Below are 23,394 nucleotides of genomic sequence, written 5' to 3'. Positions count from 1 at the left end.
GTTTATAGCTCAGGGACCTTAAAAGGACACTAAAAGTCATAAGGAAGTGCCTAGGGTGGGCTCAAAACGTGTCAGGTGGGATTCCCCCAGAGATATGCACGTACCTTAATATGTGAAATAAATTCTTTGTTTTAATTTTTCATCTCACATGTACTGCTGAGGTGGTGTTGTCTTTGAAAGCCAAAATTAAACGTTCATGATTCAGATAGAGCATGTGATTTAAAACATTTTTTAAATGTACTTCTATTATCAAATTGATATCCTTTGTTCAAGAGTAAATATATATAGGCTGATAGGAGCTCAGGAGCGTGCTTGTGTCTTTAGCAGTTTATGCATGTGTCTGTATCTGTGTATAACATTGCTATAAACTTTGTTGAAAACACTGCTGCCAGAGGGCTAATGACACGTGCACACTCCTGAGCTCACCTAAGATTACTGTTTAATAAGAGATACCAAGACAACTAAGCAAAATTGATTACAAAAGTAAATTGTAAAGTTGTTTACAAGTCCATTCCCTATACAATACATATAAGTTTAATTTTGACTTTACTTCTGTTAGCAAAAATGCTTCTATGAAAAGTTATTAGTGTCTTTCTGCGTCATACGCACATACCCTGTGAGGGCACATGCACCAGCCAAACACTATGCATTCTCAGAGAGGTTTATGTGGTATGTATTGCTTCTGAAGACGTAATTTGTGTCATACAAGTTATGCTGACTCTCTGAGAAGTACTTGTGTTTAAATACTGGTGCATGGGCCCTCACAGGATATGTGCGTATGCCACAGAAAACCAGTAATAACTTTAATTAGAAGCATTTTGGCTAACGGAAGTATATTAAAAAAATGCTTCTATTTCATATTGAAATGCACTTATGCACATTTAAATTTTGACCTTTCTATCCCTTTAAATCAATATTCCCTCAACTATAACTATTAAAACAATTTATACAACCACCAAAAGCATTTTTCAATTGATACAGCATCCAACCACCAAAGGGTAAAACAATCAGGCCGCAAAGCCTGGACTGATTTTAATTTAACGTTAAAAAAAAATTATAAAGCTTTATTTTTTATTACTATGCTAAAAAAACTCCATCCTCCTTTCCCAGTTTCAAAACAGAGAAGTATTAAGGATGGTATTAATGATAAGTTCGGACAGCTTACACATGTGAATAGTGTGGCTCAATACAGTTGCTCTGGCTTCGATATGATATTGTGGGGGGAAAAATTAAGCCACACTGCACACCCACACATATTTGAGGCTCCACAATTAAGCCCAAATTTTTAGAATAAGTGCTGGAATCAGCAGGATACAAGAGGGGATCTAAAATTTAATTAAATAAACCAGATTATCTAAAACAAATGCTTTTATATTAATATATTTAAAGGGAAATACAGTTCAAATACCATTACAAGGCATTTTTTAAAAAAAAGAAAATTGCTTAGTTTTGCAAAAATACTTTCTTGAAAAGTTATCCCAGGTTTTATAAATTTATTTTCCCTTAGTTCATAATAAAAATAATATTAATAATAAAAAACATCTGAGGAATGAGAATGAGTAGAATATATTTTGAATTAATTTGTGTTTTCTAGCCTATTGTAGTCTTTTATTTTTGTTTTTATATACCCCAATAGCTAAAGGACCTAAATACAGTAGAATTGCAAAATCAGTAAATGCATAATAAAAAGATAATGCAAATGCACTTATTTTGATTTCAAATGAGTAGTAGATTGTCTTCTGACAAATGTAAAACAAGTTAGTGTTATTTTCCTTCTTAATGCATCATGTGACAGCCATCAGCCAATCACAAAATGCATATATGTATATCCTGGGAATCTTGCACATGTTCAGTATGAGCTGGTGCCTCAGAAAGTGTGCATATAAAAAGGTTGTACACATTTAGATAATGGAAGTGAATTGGAAAGTTGTTTAAAATTGTGTTCTCTATCTGAAACATGAAAGTTTAATTTTGACTTCACTGTCCCTTTAAAGGGACAGTCTACACCAGAATTGTTATTGTTTTAAAAGATAGATAATCCCTTTATTACCCATTCCCCAGTTTTGCATAACCAACACAGTTATAATAATATACTTTTAACCTCTGTGATTACCTTGTATCTAAGCCTCTGCAAACTTCCCCTTTATTTCAGTTCTTTTGACAGACTTGCAGTCTAGCCAATCAGTGCCTGCTCCCAGATAACTTCACGTGCACGAGCACAGTGTTATCTATATGAAATACGTGAACTAACACCCTCTAGTGGTGAAAAATTGTTCATTCTGAAAAGAGGTGGCCTTCAAGGTCTAAGAAATTAGCATATGAACCTCCTAGGTTAAGCTTTTTTTTATCTGAATCATAAAAGTTTATTTTGGCCTAGACTGTCCCTTTAAGGCTATACTTAAATTTACACTTGGTTTTAAAGGGACATGAAACAACAAGTTTCCAATTTACTTTTGTTATCTAATTTGCTTCATTTTCTTGTTGAAGGAGCAGCAATGAACTACAGGGAACTAGCTGAACACATCAGGTGAACCAATAACAAGAGGTATATATGTGCAGCCATCAATCTTCAGCTAGCTCTCAGCAATGCACTGCTGCTCCTGAGCCTACCTAGGTATGATTTTCAACAAAGGATACCAAGAAAACAAAACACAGAAAATAGAAGTAAAAAGGAAAGTTGTTTAAAATTGAATCCTCTGTTCGAATCATGAAAGTTGATTTTTTACTTTACTCTCTCTTTAAAGAACATCAGCAGTTGGGGTAATGTTTGTAAGCATTAAAGGGACAGTCAACACCAGAATTTTTGTTGTTTACAAAAGATAGATACTCCCTTAATTACCCATTACCCAGTTTTGCATATCCAACACAGTTATAATTATACACGTTTTACCTCTGTGATTACCTTGTATCTAAGCCTCAGCAGACTGCCCCCTTATTTCAGTTCTTTTGACAGACTTACATTTTAGCCAATCAGAGCTGTCTCCATGGTAAATTCATGTGCATGAGCTCAATGTTATCTATATGAAACACGTGAACTAATGCCCTCTAGTGGTCAAAAACTATCAAAATGTATTTAGATTAGAGCCAGCCTTCAAGGTCTAAGAAATTAGCATATGAACCTCCTAGGTTTAGCATTCAACTAAGAATACCAAGGGAACAAAGCAAAATTGGTGATAAAAGTAAATTGGATAGTTTTTTAAAATGACATGCCCTATTTGAAACATGAAAGTTTTTTTTGGACTTGACTGTCCCTTTAAGTAATTTGCTTTTGCTTTGGAGGTGAACCTTTAATAATGAATTATTTTCTATAATGATTATTAGTATTTAATACCATTATTGTAAAAAAAAGAAAATAGAAGTCAGTATACTGGCTTGTTTAATCAGAACCTTTCCATTCTATATATAACATAATTCTGAGACAAAGCCATTAAGTTTAAATTGATGGACAATATATTAATATTAAATGTTTTTTTTCCTTATACATTCTCAATATAATTTATTATATAGAGTAAAGCATGGTTTTCTTTTTGGCAGCCTAGCAATGTAATTTCTGGTCCAAGGTTAGTTGGAAAGAAAAATGATTAAAAATTTGTCTACCACTTGACATAATAGCCCAAATCAATAATGTAATGCATTAAGCTCTTAGGCAGTTCCCGGAAGCAATGCTTTGTTATTACTTAGGATAACAGAGTGCATAAAATAGACAAAGCAATGTACTGTACCAGTAAAGTGGGTCATGCATGAGTTTATTATTCATGCTATAACGTAATCTATCTTGGCTACATATAATTTTTATTGCGAGCTTTTGGCATGCTGATACATATACAGTAAGAGTGTAAAAACTGATGGATACTGCAGTTAATTTTCTTTGTTCTAAAACATTAAATAATAATAATAATAATAACGTATGTTACTATAGTATGGCTTTTGCTTTAAAAAAACAATATATAAACAATAGTTTTCTATCATTAGAATAGCTTTAAAAACTTGTCTTTTCATTGGGTTTTTAAATTCAAGCCCATGATGATCCTTTTGAAAATCATTATAACACGGTTATCTAAGTTTCACTCCCCATGAACATGACCTATAATTTACATTAAACGAATGTGACAGCGGTATCACAGTCTGTCAAAAAAATACCAATTTTTTTTGTATATTAGTCTTACATATGATTTTTGGATTTATCTTAAAGTGCCTTGATTACTGAAAAACCCATTTAGACTTTGTGTGAACATCATATTTAAACTTTTCATACATTTTTAATGTTAACGTTCTTATGTATCTTAGTCAATATAGTAGCAAACCCAAACCATTTGATTCCATATTTATAACAGTTAAAAATAAAGCTCATGTAAGATTTTTTACTATTAAACTTCTACACAATTAAAATACAATTTCAGAATTTTCATTTTTGATTGCAAACAAGCATTTAAAAATGTTAAACATAATCAAGTTATATTAAAATGTTTATTACACACATTATGAATTATCATTATCATGACCGAGAATGACCTACAAAACAGACCAAGCTGCATGCAATCTTATCATTTGGCAAAATTAAATTAAATTATGGCTATTCGCCATGTGCAAAGATAAAAATAAATGCATTTTAGACCAGCCTTTTGTCATAAAAAAATAAAATAAATACAATAAAAAAATAAAATATATTTACTTGAATGTTTATTGTTTAGGTAGAGCTGCTTAAATTCTATTGACTGCTTAAATCAGCCAATAGGATTTAAGCAGCTCCTGATTTGAATATTTCAGCCAATAGGAATGCAACGGTACCCCAATATAAAAAGGAGTACCTTGCATTCAAGCTCCAGTGTGCGGCGGACGATCGCATGAAAAGGAGGCTCTGTGCTGGATGTCGCTCCCGGGCCTGGTCAGCTCCGCTGTTCACCGCCACAGATCCACGCCTCCGAGATGAAGATAGAAGATGCCCCCATGATGGATCAAGATGTTGCCACCTGGATGAAGACTTCTCGCTGCCTGGATGACGGTGGATGTCCGGACTTCAGGAACTGTAAGCATATTTTCTGGGGTTAGTGTTAGGTTTTATTTTATTTTTTTGGGGTGTTTTTTTTTTTTAGATTAGGGATTTTTTTATTTTCAATGGGCAAAAAAGAGTTGATTGCAAAAGAGCTGTTTGCCCTTTTAAGGGCAATGCCCATACAAATGCCCCTTAAGGGGCAATGGATAGCTAAGGTTTTTATTAGACTTAGGTTTTTTACTTTGGGAGGTTGGTTGGGTGGGGGGTTTTACTGTTAGGGGAGACTTTGTAAGTTTATTATGTAAAAGAACTGTTTACCTTAGGACAATGCCCTACAAAAGACCCTTATAAGGGCTATTAGTAGTTTATTGTTAGATTAGGGGGTGTTTTTATTTTGGGGGGGCTTTTTTGTTTTATAGGGCTATTAGATTAAGTTTAATTTTTATTAATTTGGATACTTTCGTTTATTATTATTTGTAATCTTAGTGTTTTTTATTTTTTGTAATTTTAGCGTTTTTGTTTTGTTTTTGTAATGTGAGATCATTTTAAATTTTCATAATTTAGTGTTTGTTTTTTTGTAATTTAGTTTTTTATTTTTAGTTTATTTATTTATTTTTAAATAATTATGTTAGGTTAATTTAGGATAATCTTAGGTTTTTTATTTCACAGGTAAGTTTTTATTTATTTAAGGTAGTTATATTGTAATTTTAATTTAGGGGGTGTTAGCTTTAGGGGTTAATAGTTTAATTTAGTGTTTTGCGATGTGGGGGCCGGCAGTTTAGGGATTAATAGGTTTATTATAGTAGTAGCGATGTGGGGGCCAGCAGTTTAGGGGTTAGTAGGTTTATTATAGTAGTAGTGATGTGGGGGCATGGCGATTTAGAGGTTTATAGGTTTATTATAGTAGTAGTGTTGTGGGGGCCGGTGGTTTAGGGGTTAATAGGTTTATTTAGTGTTGGCTATGTGGGTGGGTGGCAGTTTAGGGGTTAATAAGTTCATTATACTATTTGCGATGCAGGGGTATGTCAGTTTAGTGGTTAATATGTAGTTTATGTGTGTTTGTGTACTTTGTAACATTTTTTTTATGAGTTTTGTGAAACAGTTTTGTTTGTCTTTTCATTGGGTTTTTAAATTCAAGCCCATGATGATCCTTTTGAAAATCATTATAACACGGTTATCTAAGTTTCACTCCCCATGAACATGACCTATAATTTACATTAAACGAATGTGACAGCGGTATCACAGTCTGTCAAAAAAATACCAATTTTTTTTGTATATTAGTCTTACATATGATTTTTGGATTTATCTTAAAGTGCCTTGATTACTGAAAAACCCATTTAGACTTTGTGTGAACATCATATTTAAACTTTTCATACATTTTTAATGTTAACGTTCTTATGTATCTTAGTCAATATAGTAGCAAACCCAAACCATTTGATTCCATATTTATAACAGTTAAAAATAAAGCTCATGTAAGATTTTTTACTATTAAACTTCTACACAATTAAAATACAATTTCAGAATTTTCATTTTTGATTGCAAACAAGCATTTAAAAATGTTAAACATAATCAAGTTATATTAAAATGTTTATTACACACATTATGAATTATCATTATCATGACCGAGAATGACCTACAAAACAGACCAAGCTGCATGCAATCTTATCATTTGGCAAAATTAAATTAAATTATGGCTATTCGCCATGTGCAAAGATAAAAATAAATGCATTTTAGACCAGCCTTTTGTCATAAAAAAATAAAATAAATACAATAAAAAAATAAAATATATTTACTTGAATGTTTATTGTTTAGGTAGAGCTGCTTAAATTCTATTGACTGCTTAAATCAGCCAATAGGATTTAAGCAGCTCCTGATTTGAATATTTCAGCCAATAGGAATGCAACGGTACCCCAATATAAAAAGGAGTGCCTTGCATTCAAGCTCCAGTGTGCGGCGGACGATCGCATGAAAAGGAGGCTCTGTGCTGGATGTCGCTCCCGGGCCTGGTCAGCTCCGCTGTTCACCGCCACAGATCCACGCCTCCGAGATGAAGATAGAAGATGCCCCCATGATGGATCAAGATGTTGCCACCTGGATGAAGACTTCTCGCTGCCTGGATGACGGTGGATGTCCGGACTTCAGGAACTGTAAGCATATTTTCTGGGGTTAGTGTTAGGTTTTATTTTATTTTTTTGGGGTGTTTTTTTTTTTAGATTAGGGATTTTTTTATTTTCAATGGGCAAAAAAGAGTTGATTGCAAAAGAGCTGTTTGCCCTTTTAAGGGCAATGCCCATACAAATGCCCCTTAAGGGGCAATGGATAGCTAAGGTTTTTATTAGACTTAGGTTTTTTACTTTGGGAGGTTGGTTGGGTGGGGGGTTTTACTGTTAGGGGAGACTTTGTAAGTTTATTATGTAAAAGAACTGTTTACCTTAGGACAATGCCCTACAAAAGACCCTTATAAGGGCTATTAGTAGTTTATTGTTAGATTAGGGGGTGTTTTTATTTTGGGGGGGCTTTTTTGTTTTATAGGGCTATTAGATTAAGTTTAATTTTTATTAATTTGGATACTTTCGTTTATTATTATTTGTAATCTTAGTGTTTTTTATTTTTTGTAATTTTAGCGTTTTTTTTTGTTTTTGTAATGTGAGATCATTTTAAATTTTCATAATTTAGTGTTTGTTTTTTTGTAATTTAGTTTTTTATTTTTAGTTTATTTATTTATTTTTAAATAATTATGTTAGGTTAATTTAGGATAATCTTAGGTTTTTTATTTCACAGGTAAGTTTTTATTTATTTAAGGTAGTTATATTGTAATTTTAATTTAGGGGGTGTTAGCTTTAGGGGTTAATAGTTTAATTTAGTGTTTTGCGATGTGGGGGCCGGCAGTTTAGGGATTAATAGGTTTATTATAGTAGTAGCGATGTGGGGGCCAGCAGTTTAGGGGTTAGTAGGTTTATTATAGTAGTAGTGATGTGGGGGCATGGCGGTTTAGAGGTTTATAGGTTTATTATAGTAGTAGTGTTGTGGGGGCCGGTGGTTTAGGGGTTAATAGGTTTATTTAGTGTTGGCTATGTGGGTGGGTGGCAGTTTAGGGGTTAATAAGTTCATTATACTATTTGCGATGCAGGGGTATGTCAGTTTAGTGGTTAATATGTAGTTTATGTGTGTTTGTGTACTTTGTAACATTTTTTTTATGAGTTTTGTGAAACAGTTTTGTTTCGCAAAATCCATAACTACTAGTCTCAGATAGCGGAATGGACCGCGGCTGTATAAGCTAAAATGCTAGCATTATAGCCAGACTGCACAACCTGTGATACAGGCCCAATGAAAATCCTGCAAACAAAAGCCATTTTTTGAGTGCCGAATGGAGAGTTGCATAAAGGCTAAAATGCTAGCAGTATAGCCGTATGGCCCGACTTGTAATACGGGAGATATTCTGCGCGTAATGGCCAAATGTTCAGCGGTATAGCCGTACTGCAACACTTGTAATTTTGCTGTATTATAGATACTGTAAAATATAACTCTATATTCTATTTTTTTAAATAATATTTACGTACATCTATAACAATTATTTCTATAATTATTATTTTTGTTTTTAAAATGTTATATTTAATAAATTCATAATGCACCTTAAGATAATTCATGTAGGGTTAGCGCGCATAAAGAATTAGTGTACTCATTTTGGGTTTGCACACGTAAGTCTGAGAGGTGGTAATTGGGGGTTGCGCATAGATATCTCTCGTCATTTCTTTACCAGATGTGTTCAGCTCGCAACCAGTAGTGCATTGCTGCTCCTTTGCCAACTCTTTAACAAAGAATACCTAGAGAATGAAGAAAATTAGATAATAGAAGTAAATTGGAAAGTGTTTAAATCTAAAAGCTCTGTCTGATTCAAGATAGTTTAGTTGTGACTTTACTGTTCCTTTAGGTTTAAAAAGAAGAAAATGCATTAAACGCATTAGGTTGTAATTATCATACTGAATTAATTAGTTGCTATGTTATTCATTTACTTTGGACGTATATATCTTTTGCTTTAGTAAAGGTTTCATCATTTCTATGCAATGTTTTCTCATGGAAATACTGATAGTTTAGAATGGGGATTTATATTTGGCCTTGGAAACAGAAATTGCAGTTACATTTACTCCTTAATGGGTAAGCTGATGTTGTTGTAAAATGCATCTGCAATCACAACTAAATAGTAAAATTTAAAATAAAATAAAATTAAAAAAAGATTTTGTTCTAGTGAAACCTGTTACTTTGCCAATGTCAGTGAATGAGAGCAATAAAATAGAGAGTGCAAGATTCTGCACATTTCTATGCAAAAGGTAAAGGATTATAAAAGTGAACATGCAGGAATACCATAATGACCACAGGGACGACTGCTGTTAAAACAGAAACTTGTGGATATGACTGTAAAAGTGCCAAATGGTTAGCACTTAGATCATCCTTTACTTGTCCTGTGATGTATCATAGTTACTATTCATTGCGCTGGATTGTGCAAAAATAAAGAGCTGTTTACAGTAAGTAAAATCTGCAAAGTACAAAGTTCTATTGGCCACGCAGCACCTGATATAATATTGCCACACTATAAATAAAGGTCAAATTCAGAAATTCACAGCTCCATGGTATCTAGTAGACAGAATATTTTACGCATGCTTGGAAGTATTCTACAAAACATTTTTGCAATTTTGTGCCCAAACTGGAAACTATCTTCTAATTACATTTTCTTGAGTGCTCATAGTACCTTATTTTTACATTTAAATGGGCATTAAAGATTAAAAATAATTCAACATTAACACTGTTATCATTTTTGTGTTCTCTTGGTATATTTTGTTGAAAAGCAGGGATGTAATCTCAGGAGTGTGCACCTCTCTGGAGGACTATATATCAGCAGTTGCATTGATTTACAAGAGCACTAGAGGGCAGCACTATTTCCTGCCATGTAGTGCTCCAGACACCTACCTAGGTATCTCTGCAACAAAGAATGTCATGGGAACAAAGCAAATTTGATGATAGAAGTAAATTAAAAACTTTTTTTTAAATTGTTTGCTCTGTCTGGATTACAAAAGAAAATGTTTGGGTTTCATATCCCTTCAAGAACTACAATTTGAGACAATGATACCAAGCAGTAACTCAGAGGCAGAGGCCAAGCAAATCTACTATTAGTGCCATCCTTGGAAACTTGTGCCACAGGTTTGCCACCCCTATATATATGGGTATCATCATTATCACGGAAAAGAGAAACAGTCACTTCTAGATAAACCAATTTCTGGTCAAACAACCATTATGTGGTTATTAACAATTGCAGCTTTTAACTTTCAGCAGGGTGAAAAACTATTATGATTATGGGCCAACCTCATACACTTTTCCCTTTTCCATTATTCATTTTAAATTACACTCTGCTTTTCAAGTGCAACATTTTATTCTCTTGAAATTCATCATGTATACGTGTGTGTGTATATATATATATATATATATAGCGTTAATTAGACAAAGCACTCACTGGTCTTATCAAGTATATCCAAACGTTTTATTCCACAGTGACGTTTCAGGGGGTGTTCACCCCTTCATCAGACTGATAAAGGGGTGAACACCCCGAAACGTCACTGTGGAATAAAAAGTTTGGATATACTTGATAAGACCAGTGCGTGCTTCATCTAATTAACCCTGTGATTCCCTCTTAGCACCCTGGCATTTATTTTATGCTGTTAGTTAGAGTGCACCTATTTCTACAATATATATATATGCGTGTGTGTATATTTACTTATATCGAATTTTCACACACACACACACACACACACACACACACACACACACACACACATATATATCTCAAAGAAAAGAAAACTATTATGAAAAAAATATCTAGAGCATATTACATTGTGTTGAAAAAAAAAAAGATTAGAATGGAACAAATAACACTAATTTGTTAAGAAATCCTAGTAGATTATTTTAATGTCATCATTATTTGCCTAATGGACATAGCAAATGCAAACTTTCCATATTTTCTACCTTGCTTTTTACTCCCAAATATTTTGGCCCATGTTTGCTCCTTGCTGTGTTCTTCTGGAATTTGGCCATTGACATAAATAGTCATGTGCATGATTCAGTATCTTCACACTCTTAAAGGACAGTTTAAACACCAATATCAACATTATGGTCATAAATTTACACATTATTTCCTATGAGCTCAGCTTCACATAACATTGGTTTAGAAGTGAATATTTTTCCCTGAATTTCAGAGGTTTGACATATTCAGGAGAATAGTTAACACATTTTAAGTGCTGGATTTTAACATTTTCAATATATTATTCACCCTATTTTAGATCACTTTCTTTGGTTCTTAAAGGGCCATTATAGTAAAAAAAATGATGGTCTCATTTGTTAGAACATGCAATGTATCACTATTGACCCTGAAAATGTACTGGTGCACTGGGCACTCACAGCATATGTGCGTATACTTCTGAAAAACAGTAAAATCTTTTACTAGAAGTATTTCTGTTAATTTAAGTATATTGCAAACATGATTCTATTTAAAATTGAAATCTACCTGAGCACATTTCAAATTTGACCTTTCTATCCCTTTAAGTTTTACAGGGATTTAAAATTCTCCAATGTGGTACAACATTTCATTATTGCAATGTTGCTGGCACATAACTATGTCTTTAACCCCAGCAATGCACTGATTGGACCTAGCTGAACACATCTGGTGAGCCAATTACAGGAGGCTTGATTTTACCATCAAATACCAAATAGCTCTGAGTAGTTCATTGCTTCTCCTTATTCTACCTAAGTATCCTTTTCAATAATTATAAAGTACATTTGATAATAGAATTTAATAGAAAAGTCTTTTAAAATTGCACGCTCTGTCTAAACCATGCACATTTAATTGTCACTTTCATATCCATTAAATACATTTAGGGCTCATTGTACAAAGCAGTGTAAGCGGCTCCGGAGCCCTTGTGGGGCAGATTCACACATGCAGTGGTCATCGGACCACTGTTTCTTACACTCATTGCCACCTCTGAGGTGGCGGAGTAAAAATAACCCAGAGCTTGTTCATTCGGAGAGATTGAAAAACCCTTCTTTCACACGATTGGTCACTTGAGCATGTAATGATATATATGGGCAGCGAACTAACATAATACGCTGCTCGTATGTCGCAAGGTTGAGAAGCTTATTCACTTGCGTAAATAGTATTTGCTGTAAAACAAACTTCAGAAATTTGAGGAAACAAAACCAAGCTGAATTATTACATTACCAAAGCTTGCTTTCTGAGAATATATTGTTTTCTCAAAACTATAACTTTACTTTGTCAATGAATATGACACTAATTATTCAATGTAACTATTTATTATGTTACTAATGCTGCATAGTTTGTAACAGTATGGGTGAAATCATGTTGTCAAAACACACTACAATTGTTTTGCAAATGAATGAGGAAGATGTGCAATTTTTTTAATGTATTGCAGTGTCCACATCATAGTATGTAATTAAAGGAAGTAATTACTTTATTATTCTTCGCACTGATGAAGATTTATAGTTGTTGGGAAATGGTGTATAATATATACTTACTTGCACTTAAATAAAATAATTGTACACTATGATATCATTCTTTCTCTACATATTTATATACTCATGCAGATGTGTCTTTATAATTTGTGTCTCATTTGAAAAAGGCCTGTGGAAGGTTACACAACAGCACTCTGATGAAATCAAAATTACATCTCTATGTTACAGTAATACTGCATGGATTTATAGGTCAGAGTAATTTGAATCCCATTGTTTTTATTGTCTGAATGGCAGTCAATCTGCGATGCATTTTCTTGAGTGCTGATTGTGTTAACAACTGTCTGTGTTTTTTGCTAGTGGTCATCTTTACAGAGCTCTACTGACCAACCTACATCAAGTAGTTTCACCAATCAGACAGCCAGCAGAGATTCCAACAAGTAAAAACTTATTTGATTTGGTAAATTAGAATGCAATAGCTGGTCACTATTAAAACAATACTCTGCCCTGTCTAAGATAACCAGTGGGTAAGGGGAATGAATTTCAAACTATGTTATATGCACAAAAAGTTCAGGTATTTTAACAAGTTTTTTTTTTTTTAATATATATAGCTTCAGTGATGCATTAGCAGTTTATAAAACAGCAGATCAGGGTTACAGGGGACTAGAAGACTCTCATTGGCTGGTTTATCTTGGATTGTTTGTATTCTGTTTTATTTTTACTACAGAAAGTTCACACAGAACTACAGCAAGAGCAGACTAGAATGAGCACGTTGAAATAAAGATTTTCTTTTAGAAAGAGACATATCCAAATGGGAGGTGTAAATACTTTGATGGGTTGTCAATTTATTTTTAGTGCATCAACAGCTAAGAGCAATGCTGTTAAACTAACTGTTTAACATTTATATTTTCAGGCTTGTTAAAGAGGTGGTGGTGAGTTAAAGTGATGATAAATCCAAGCATTTAAAAAACGCTTGGATTTACCATCACTAAAAATAAACTGGCGTTTTATTCATCACTTACTTAAAAAAGGGTGCTTAAGTCACCCACTCTTTACCAATGAGGTGATGTTTCCACCTCTAAACCAATAGCCATGTTAGCATGCAGAACATTGTCAGATTACAAGCACGGCTATTATTTTAGTGGTGGAAATGTCACCTCATTGAGAAAAGAGCGTTATGCTGTTGTCGCCCGGAGGCTTTGACTTTAGCAAACTGCCGCGGCACAGACAGGTTGAGTTTAGCACCCTTTTTTTAATAAGTGATCAATGAAGCTCCAGTTTAATTTTAGTGCTGGTAAATCCTAACGTCTTTAAAAAGCTTGGATTTACCATCACTTTACCACAAATAAAATGCAATGACTTATAATGTTCCTTAATATAACTGTTAAGTTAGAAAATATATTTTCTGGGTTTGCAGAAATATGAGTGTTCATCACATTCACACTATTAAATTTCACATAGCTTGCTCACATATATATATATTGTTAATTAATAATTTGTGTTTGTGTATATATATGTTTTTATGTGTGTGTATTATGTATGTATGTATGTATGTATTTATGTATATCTGTATGTGAGTGCGCACTCACACCAGTAACATAAACTATATTAGTGTGTTGGGACTGAATATAATATTGATTCAAAGAATAGACACCCCTTCCTCAGACCAGGAAGGTGAGTCTGTTCCCTGAAACATTACTTGAATAAAATATGTATATATATTTGTGTGTGTGTATATGTGTATTTGTGAGTGTGTACGCTTTCACAATTTAATTGTTAATAATATTCTGTTAAATCACCCAGTGTAAAAATAGTCACTTGATACCCTTTTTTTGTCATTAAAATGACATATTAATTGAAATTCAAGATATAGCTTGATTGACAGCTCTACCTTCTATCAAGTATGGCACATCATTTCTCTATAAATAGCACAAAGTTGTGCATTAACTGTTATTTTTAAGGTTTTTCTACTGTACTCCTCACTGGGTCTAAGTTTGACCAGATGAACATTCTTTCTAGGGACAATATTGATATTTTAATTGTTAATATGCATTTATACAATTATATGTATATTGGTGTATTATACAAACCTTTGTGCTTTATATCTCTCCTGTTTTGTTTTAATAAGCTTATCCCATGTTCTATTTTGTTATTGGAAATGTAAATATTATTTTTCATCAGTTTAACCCCCCCCCCCCCAAAAAAAAACATACTTTCTTTCAATTAATCTTAGTATTGCTATAAATATTTTATGTAAGTTCTAGTTGATATATAGCTATGGGAAATCAGATCAACAACACATGTTTTGCTTTATCCTACTTTGCAGTGTTAATGTAAAAATATAAAGCAAAACATTTCACTTTCTAATTTTACTTCTGTAATTTTAGACTGTGTTGTATTCTAAAATAGATTATAAGCATGTAGCATATTAAAATAACAGTTTTCATATGGCACAGATTAGAGTGTCGCGTAGAAATATCAGTTGATTTTCTAGGAACAAAGCATATTTGATATTGAAATTATAACAAATTACAAAAAAAAAAAACTTGTACATATGGTTACATTCTTGAATCTTGAGCAATTGGAAAAAGAAAAGTTGTCCACGCAAACACAAATGTGCAATTGGAAAGCAGCCAATTGAATTTCAAACATGAAAACAAAATATTGTAATCTTCGTTAGACATCAAACGCGAAAATATGCGTGTCTAATAAAAGTAATAATATATAAAACTAATGTACATCATATAGCTGCTAATTACATATAAAAAATCTAAAAAAAAAAAAATCATCACACATATCAATGGTTGTAAACCAATTTTCATTTAACTGTTTGTCCGTGACATTTTTTTTTTTTATGACTGTTGAAACACATGATTATTTCTGAAAGCAGGGCTGTTACATCAGTGGAAGGAATATTTCTTTTCTCACTACATATGTAAAAGAATACTCTGATCTTCTATCACCTTAGAAGTTTGACGTACAACACCAAAATACAATAAAAAAAAAACTTTACCCTGCTGTAATAACAGAAAGACTTGTGAACGTAACTGTAAATGACAGATGTTTTAGCACCTGTAGTTATTTAGCACTAATTTCAAAAGTTAAACCAAATGTCTTCAGAAAGTATTGCACTAAATCTCATGTTTTTGTGTATATGTCTACGCAATAACCAATAATCCCAGAAACCCTTCATCTGGAATGTAATACAGAGACATAGTATAATGACATATAAAACTCAGAACATAGCAGAGGAAAGAATGATGAAGTATAATTACCTTTAATAGGTGTTACATTTTTCCAGCTGTGTAATTTGTGAGAAGAATAAAATACTTTTTGGATCTTTTTTTTTTTTAATAATACATTTAAAATGTATATTATGTCTTTGTAAAATACTTGAATAATTAATAGTGATATTTTTGTTTAATCATTTCTGTTGTATAAACTACTCTAGAATGCATGAGTAATTATGCCTTGGTTAAAATAAGAACTAATTAAATATTGCAGGGATGTAACAAGATTCCACTAAGTCTCATGGAATCCTTCTAAATTTCTACAACCTTCCATACTTTTGTACCCTATATAGATATATATAAAGGTCCCCTGCTGCTGGGAAACAAGTAGCACCCTTGACAGTTGCACCCAATAAAAGTTGCAAGGCCTGTTACACATTACAACACTAAGTTTCCTGGTAGTTGCACTAATGAAACAGTACAAGGCCTACTGCACATTACATCAATAACACCCCTGATAAAAGCACTAATGAAACAGTACAAGGCCTACTACACATTATATCACTAGCACCCCTGATAGTTGTATTAATGAAACATTAAAAGGCCTACTGCACATTATATCACTAGCACCCCTGATAGTTGCACTAATAAAATAGTACAAGGCCTACTGCACATTACATCAATAACACCCCTGATAAAAGCACTAATGAAACAGTACAAGGCCTACTACACATTATATCACTAGCACCCCTGATAGTTGTATTAATGAAACATTAAAAGGCCTACTGCACATTACATCACAAGTACCCCTGATAGTTGTGATAATGAAACAGTACAAGGCCTACTACACATTACATCACTAACACTCCTGATAGTTGCACTAATGAAACAGTACAAGGCCTACTGCACATTACATCACAAGTACCCCTGATAGTTGTACTAATGAAACATTACAAGGCCTACTGCACATTACATCACTAACACCTCTGATAGTTGCACTAATGAAACATTAAGGCCTACTACACATTATATCACTAACACTCCTGATAGTTGTACTAATGAAACATTACAAGGCCTACTACACATTACATCACTAACACTCCTGATAGTTGTACTAATGAAACATTACAAGGCCTACTGCACATTACATCACTAACACCTCTGATAGTTGTACTAATGAAACATTACAAGGCCTACTACACATTACATCACTAAAACTCCTGATAGTTGTACTAATGAAACATTACAAGGCCTACTGCACATTACATCACAAGCACCCCTGATAGTTGCACCAATGAAACAGTAAAAGGCCTGCTACACATTATATCACTAGCACCCCAGATAAATGCATTAATTAAACATTACAAGGCCTACTGCACATTATATCGCTAGTGCCCCTGAAAGTTGTACTTATGAAACACTGCAAGGCCTACTGCACATTACATCACAAACCCCCATGATAGTAGCACTTATGAGACATTACAAGGCCTACTGTACATTACATCAATAACACCCCTGATAGTAGCACTAATGAAACAGTACAAGGCTTACTACACATTACATCAATAACACCCCTGATAAAAGCACTAATGAAACATTACAAGGCCTACTACACATTACATCACTAGCACCCCTGATAGTTGCACTAATGAAACAGTACAAGGCCTACTGCACATTACATCCCTAACACCCGTGATAAATGCACTAATGAAACAGTAAAAGGCCTACTACACATTATATCGCTAACACCCCTGATAAATGCACTAATGAAACATTACAAGGCCTACTGCACATTACATCACTAGCACCCCTGATAGTTGTACTAATGAAACAGTAGAAGGCCTACTACACATTACATCACTAGCACCACTGATAGTTGTACTAATTAAACAGTACTAGACCTACTACACATTACATTACTAACACCCCTGATAAATGCACTAAAGAAACAGTAAAAGGCCTACTACACATTATATCACTAGCACTCCTGATAAATGCACTAATGAAACATTACAAGGCCTACTGCACATTACATCACTAACATTCCTGATAGTTGTACTAATGAAACAGTAGAAGGCCTACTACACATTACATCACTAGCACCACTGATAGTTGTACTAATTAAACAGTACAAGACCTACTACACATTACATCACTAACACCCCTGATAGTAGCACTAATGAAACAGTACAAGGCTTACTACACATTACATCAATAACACCCCTGAATAAAGCACTAATAAAACAGTACAAGGCTTACTACACATTACATCGCTAACACCCCTGATAGTTGCACTAATGAAATAGTACAAGGCCTACTACACATTATATCACAAGCACCCTTGATAGTTGCACTAATGAAACAGTACAAGGCCTACTGCACATTATATCACTAACACCCCTGATAGTTGCACTAATGAAACAGTACAAGGCCTACTACACATTATATCACTAGCACCACTGATAGTTGCACTAATGAAATAGTACAAGGCCTACTGCACATTACATCACTAGCACCCCTGATAGTTGCACTAATGAAATAGTACAAGGCCTACTACACATTACATCACTAACACCCCTGATAGTTGTACTAATGAAACAGTACAAGGCCTACTGCACATTATATCACTAAGACCCCTGATAGTTGCACTAATGAAACAGTACAAGGCTTACTACACATTACATCACTAGCACCACTGATAGTTGTACTAATGAAACAGTACAAGGCCTACTGCACATTATATCACTAAGACCCCTGATAGTTGCACTAATGAAACAGTACAAGGCTTACTACACATTACATCACTAGCACCACTGATAGTTGTACTAATGAAACAGTACAAGGCCTACTACACATTATATCCATAACACCCCTAATAAAAGCACTAATAAAACAGTACAAGGCTTACTACACATTATATCACTAGCACCCCTGATAGTAGCACTAATGAAACAGTACAAGGCTTACTACACATTACATCACAAGCACCACTGATAGTTGTACTAATGAAACATTACAAGGCCTACTACACATTACATCACAAGCACCCCTGATAGTAGCACTAAGGAAACAGTACAAGGCTTACTACATATTACATCACTAGCACCACTGATAGTTGCACTAATGAAACAGTACAAGGCTTACTGCACATTACATCACTAGCACCTCTGATAGTTTTACTAATGAAACAGTACAAGGCTTACTACACATTATATCACTAGCACCACTGATAGTAGCACTAATGAAACAGTACAAGGCCTACTACACATTACATCACTAGCACCACTGATAGTTGTACTAATGAAACAGTACAAGGCTTACTACACATTACATCACAAGCACCACTGATAGTTGCACTAATGAAATAGTACAAGGCCTACTACACATTATATCACTAGCACCACTGATAGTTGCACTAATAAAACAGTATAAGGCCTACTACACATTACATCACTGACACCACTGATAGTTGCACTAATGAAATAGTACAAGGGCTACTGCACATTACATCACTAGCACCACTGATAGTTGTACTAATGAAACAGTACAATGCCTACTACACATTACATCACTAAGACCACTGATAGTTGTACTAATGAAACATTACAAGGCCTACTGCACATTACATCACTAGCACCACTGATAGTTGTACTAATGAAATAGTACAAGGCCTACTACACATTACATCACTAACACCCCTGATAGTAGCACTCATGAAACAGTACAAGGCTTACTACACATTACATCACTAACACCCCTGATAGTAGCACTCATGAAACAGTACAAGGCTTACTACACATTACATCACTAACATCCCTGATAGTAGCACTAATAAAACAGTACAAGGCCTACTACACATTACATCGCTAGTGCCCCAGAAATTTGTACTTATGAAACATTGCAAGGCCTACTGCACATTAAAACACTGGCATCCCTGATAGTTGCACTTATAAAATATTGCAAGGCCTACTGCACATTATGACACTTGCACCCCTGATAGATGCACCCATATAGTGCTGCAAGGCCTTTTGCAAATTATGACACTTGTCACGGGGGAGAGAGAGTTAAAGAGACAGTCTATTCAAAATTAAACTTTCATGATTTAGAAAGGTTATACAATTTTAAAGAAATTTCCATTGTACATTTATCATCCAATTTGTTTTGTTCTCTTGGTATTATTTGTTAAAAGCTAAACCTAGTTAGGGTCATATGCTAATCTCTAAGCCCTTGAAGGCCGCCTCTTATCTCAGTAAATTTTGACAGTGGTTCACAGCTAGACAGTGCTAGTTCATGTGGATCATATAGTTAACATTGTGCTCACTCCCGTGGAGTTATTTATGAGTTGGGGCTGACAAGCTAAAATGCAAGTCTATCAAACAAACTGAGATAAGGGGGCAGTCTGCAGAGGCTTAGATATAAGGTAGTCACAGGGGTAAAAAATTTATTAATATAACAGTGTTGGTTATGCAAAATTGGGGAATGGGTTATCTATCTTTTTAAACAATAAACATTTTCAAGTAGACTGTCTCTTTAATGTCACTTGATTTCTCAGACAATGCTTGCAGAAGCTGTCAGTAACATGGCGGACAAACTGTGGGCCACGTGGTGGTGCAATGCAGCAGGTCTCCCCGCAAACAACACATACACTCTCTCACACACACAATATACAAATTTTAAACAAATTTGTCGAGCCCTGGTATAACCCACATCATATTCCCAGTCAGTACAAATTAAAAAAAAAATAGTAATACTGTTTGCATTAAAACACTAGTTTAGTGTGTGAAATATTATTATTTATAATTTATACAGAAAAAATATGTTATAATGTGGGGTATGTCTCTAATGTGTCAAAAAGGTTTATAATGTGTTCAAAATGATATTATACATTAAGAAAACAAAATGTAAATATAATACATACACGTAAATGTCTGTTTCCAATTGCGTTAATACATTAAAAACATAATTCATGTTAGACTCATTTTAAACACTTGTATGAACAGATAGATGTAGTCTATAAAGTTTGTATTTTTTTCAGTGACATTTCTTAAACATCCATAAACTTTATGATCTGGGGGGAAAAATGTGTGTACTATTTGTTCCAATATCTTGTGATAACCTAAACCAGAGTTTCACGCCTCCAGCCCTTAGAACACTGCCATACACTGAAATGTAAAGATCTGAGTACTGGGAGTCAATCAAACTGGCAGATTATCTAAACCTAAACTTAATCCTAACCTGTTTCAATGAATGGAATTTAAAAATTTAGCCATTCATTTTTTAATTACATTTTTTTTTTTTTAAATTAATTTTATTTTTTATTTTTTACATGAGAACATTTATCTTTTAGAAATGGGTGAATATGCAGGAACATTTATAAAAAATAAAATAAATGTTGGTTGCATTTGTTTGTTGTAAATGAATGTCAAATATTTGCTGAACACCTTTAAAGTCTGTATATCTCTTTGTTGATCATAACTTTCAATTATCAAATGTAAAATTGGATTATAGAATAAAAAATCTCACAATTGAATATCCAAACGTTTTGTGAAATATTCAAATGGTAGTATTTGTTCTACATAATTATTTATACAGAAATCTTCCCATCCCTAACCACTAAATATTATATTAAAGGAACATAAAATTGTAACAATAAAAAAGGACATTTTGCATTTGCACTTTAAGATTATGTCCGTCTGGGTTATCAAGCAGAATTTTTTTTTTTAAATACATTAAAATATTGCCATGGAATATTTACGTTAAACATCTGAATATTATTTTTTTCTTTTATTTTACAGCCCGATGGTACCAGCAAGGAATGTGTTTTTATTGAAAAAGTTCTAGAAAACAACTACACAGCATTAATGTCAGCAAAATATTCAGGCTGGTATGTTGGCTTTACTAAAAAAGGACGGCCTCGTAAGGGCCCGAAAACGAGAGAAAACCAGCAAGATGTGCATTTTATGAAGAGATACCCAAAAGGCGTGGTAGAGTTACAGAAACCCTTTAAATACACCACAGTAACAAAAAGAACTAAACGAATACGACCTACGAAACCGAGTTAAGGAGGAAATTGAATTTCAATTCACCAAACTGCACCAGAGGATTATTTTTACATTAAAAATAAGGAAAAGCTTTATTTTTGTACTTTGTGTTTAAAACGTAACCAGGACTGCTGGGGATAAGACTTTATTGTGACTTGAAAAAAAAAGAATATGTTCTATTTAAATTGACTGTTGACGTAGGTGCTTTCATCATTTGGAAACGATAGCTTCTGAGCAGATCCCCAGAGAAAAACCAAAGAAAACCAAAGTTCTTTCCTAAGAAGGAATGAGCTAAGAATGTTTGCAGTAATCTATTTATTATTTGCTGCAATCAGTAGCAAAATAACTTGGTGTGCAAAACAAGTCATTGAGTTTCTGTGGAATTCTCAATACATCGATCTTTTAAGGTTTTGACATAGGGAATCACTGTTCCGTGGTCCTGCATTGTGCTCAGTTGTGGAGAATGCTGCTAATGAATGCAAATGATTTCATCATCCTGTACACCAATGATAAGGGAATATCTTAAAACCAGCTATATTATATATTATATATAAATATATATGTAAAGCTATTTATTTCACTTCTTTGTATATTGCAGTTCAATGAATCAAGTATTACTGCCTCAACAAAAAAAACATATTATTTAAAACAGAAACAAAAGCAAAACTATCAAGTTTTTTTTTTTTCATTTATGTTCATGAGACAACATTTTTTTTAAATGTGGTTTTCAGTAATTTTAAGAAGAAATGAGTGAAGAATAAGCAAACTTAACATTTCACAACATCAAGTCAGAATTTATGACGGACAAACTAAAATCATGCAGCCTATATGTGAGTTGCAAAAGTTTGTGACTATAGCAAAAGAGTTTTATTCTGCTTTTTTTGCTATATGAACATTTTAACATCAAATTATCAAAAGATGGACATTTTAAAGGAATAGTCTAGTCAAAATTAAACTTGCATGATTCAGATAGAGCATGCAATTTTAAGCAACTTTCTAATTTACTCCTAACGGCCTATTTATTATGTGTCTGTCCGACATGATCTGATCAGCGGATCATGTCCGACAGACATCGCTGAATGCAGAGAGCAATACGCTCTCCGCATTCAACATTGCACCAGCAGCTCTTGTGAAATGCTGGTGCAACGCCGCCCCCTGCAGATTCGCGGCCAATCGGCCTCAAGCAGGGGGGTGTTAATCAACCTGATTGTATTCGATCGGGTTGAATTGCGGCTATGTCTGTCCGCCTCCTCAGAGCAGGCGGACAGGTTATGGAGCAGCGGTCTTTAGAACGCTGCTTCATAACTGGTGTTTCTGACGAGCCTGAAGGCTCGCCAGAAACACGGGCCCTCAAACTCCATACGGAGCTTGATAAATGGGCCCCCTATTATCAAATTTTCGCCGTTCTCTTGCTATCTTTATTTGTAAAAGCAAGAATGTAAGCATAGGAGAACAATAGCAAGAGAACAAAGAAAAATTGTTAATAGGAGTAATTTAGAAAGTTGCTTAAAATGGCATCCTCTATCTGAATCATTAAAGTTTAATTTTGACTAAACTATTCCTTTAATATAATTTAGTTTTTCAAAATATTTCTCAGAAACTACAATGTCATGAAAAT

At 33.7% G+C, this 23,394-nt stretch overlaps 1 protein-coding gene across 1 annotated transcript in view; it reads left to right on the top strand.

The window, feature by feature from the left end:
- The window catches only part of FGF18 (fibroblast growth factor 18), a 223,944-nt gene extending 201,159 nt beyond the window's left edge, over positions 1-22,785 (top strand). Inside the window, exon 5 of the mRNA XM_053716165.1 lies at positions 21,531-22,785. Within this exon, the coding sequence (XP_053572140.1) occupies positions 21,531-21,797 (267 nt within the window). The 3' untranslated portion in view covers positions 21,798-22,785. The remainder of the gene's footprint in view (positions 1-21,530) is intronic.
- Positions 22,786-23,394: the final 609 nt, after the last annotated feature.

The sequence above is a fragment of the Bombina bombina genome, chromosome 6 (assembly GCF_027579735.1).
Source record: "Bombina bombina isolate aBomBom1 chromosome 6, aBomBom1.pri, whole genome shotgun sequence".
NCBI classification, from domain to species: domain Eukaryota; kingdom Metazoa; phylum Chordata; class Amphibia; order Anura; family Bombinatoridae; genus Bombina; species Bombina bombina.
The sequence above is the reverse complement of the archived record's forward strand: the minus strand, read 5'-3'. Positions and strand labels throughout refer to the sequence as shown.